The sequence below is a fragment of the Mizuhopecten yessoensis genome, unplaced genomic scaffold (genome assembly GCF_002113885.1).
Source record: "Mizuhopecten yessoensis strain PY_sf001 unplaced genomic scaffold, ASM211388v2 scaffold8071, whole genome shotgun sequence".
NCBI lineage: Eukaryota > Metazoa > Mollusca > Bivalvia > Pectinida > Pectinidae > Mizuhopecten > Mizuhopecten yessoensis.
In genome coordinates, this window is record NW_018407364.1 from 1612385 (window position 1) to 1613838 (window position 1454).

General features: G+C 36.5%; 1 protein-coding gene across 1 annotated transcript in view; it reads left to right on the plus strand.

Annotated features, from left to right (window-relative positions):
* Nucleotides 1–1454, plus strand: part of LOC110454819 (dolichyl-phosphate beta-glucosyltransferase-like) — a 13466-nt gene that overhangs the window by 7696 nt on the left and 4316 nt on the right. Inside the window, exon 7 of the mRNA XM_021504538.1 lies at nt 1053–1204. Coding sequence (XP_021360213.1) covers nt 1053–1204 — 152 coding nt within the window. The remainder of the gene's footprint in view (nt 1–1052; nt 1205–1454) is intronic.

Here is a 1454-nt window from a genome sequence, read left to right on the forward strand (position 1 = left end):
GGGGGGGGAATAGATTTTCTAAAATAATAGATTTCAAAATAACTCTTTTGTCTCTTTTATTATCTTTCAGCAGATTACCAAAACTTGTTATAAACTGTACTACCAGTTATGTGTTGTGATAATTATACTTTTCTGCATTTAAAATGTTTAGGCTCCTTAAAACTCATTAAAAAAACTCACAACATGAAATTGTCTTCCTAGAGGAACATAGAGGAAATAGAATTTATATAACGGGAGCATGATTTTGTATAGCGTGTATACAATAGAAAAGTGTTGGCCCGCCGTGGGATTATCTACAATAATCACCTATTAAGTCGATAAGTACATGACTTGGTTACTTGCATTGAATATCTACCGGTAAACACATAACCATTTTCTATCGATTAAAGTAATAAAATCTTATTTCTTTGAATAAAAAAATCATTATACTATACTGTTATAAACATTGAAATCCTCATTTCTAGGTAATCTCATACAATTATATAAATTGATATATTCTGTCTTTTCGTATTGCAGAGTTATCTCTTGTGAGCAGGTATTGATTGTTATGTCATTAGTTTGTGTGAGAAAATTATGTCGTTTTCTCAAAAAAAATTGACGTTACTCTCACAAACCAATGACGTAACAATCAATACCTGCTCACAAGAGCAGATAACTATGCTGAACCAACATCTAAACTTATGAACATTTCTGCCTCTTCTTGATTAGCCAGTATTGATATGTTAGAAGCATTAGTTGTGCTTGAAGATCAAAACAAAACACTGTACATAGTGGGACCACGATGGTCAAGTGGTTAAGGTGGCTGACCGTCTTGATCATTATAGCCCTCCACCAGTGGATCACAAGTTAGAGGCCTATTGGGGTAGTCGGATCAGTCTGTGGTTTCTCTCAGGGAACTCCAGCTTCCTTCCACCACCAAAACCTGGCACATTACTAGCTGTTAATAGAACATAAAACAAAAACAAACAAACCAAACATGTACATTGTGTTTAGATCTGCAGATTTTATTTAAGGTTATGTCAGTAATATTTTGGTTGATGCTCTGTCTACAGCGGTCCCTGTTTCGGACGTTCCTGATGAAGGGTTTCCACTTCCTGGTTTGGTGTCTGTGTGTGCGTGGAATCAAAGACACACAGTGTGGCTTTAAACTTCTTACCAGGGATGCAGCCATCATCTTGTTTTCTAATATGCATGTCGAGAGATGGTAAATATACTTATTACTACCGGTAATTAATACCGATTTAGGGAATATCTTCACTCGACATCATATTCAGCTCTTCTTCTCATAGCACTTAATCAATTCCATGTTATAAATCAGTGGCAGATCAAGAGGGTTTTTTGGGGGGCTTCAGGAAACCCCCCCAGCCTGAGAACTTTCTTTAAAAATCATGTATTTTCACCATTTTCCTCAATTTTCCCCCACATGGAACCCCCCCTGGAAATTTGGAGACCCC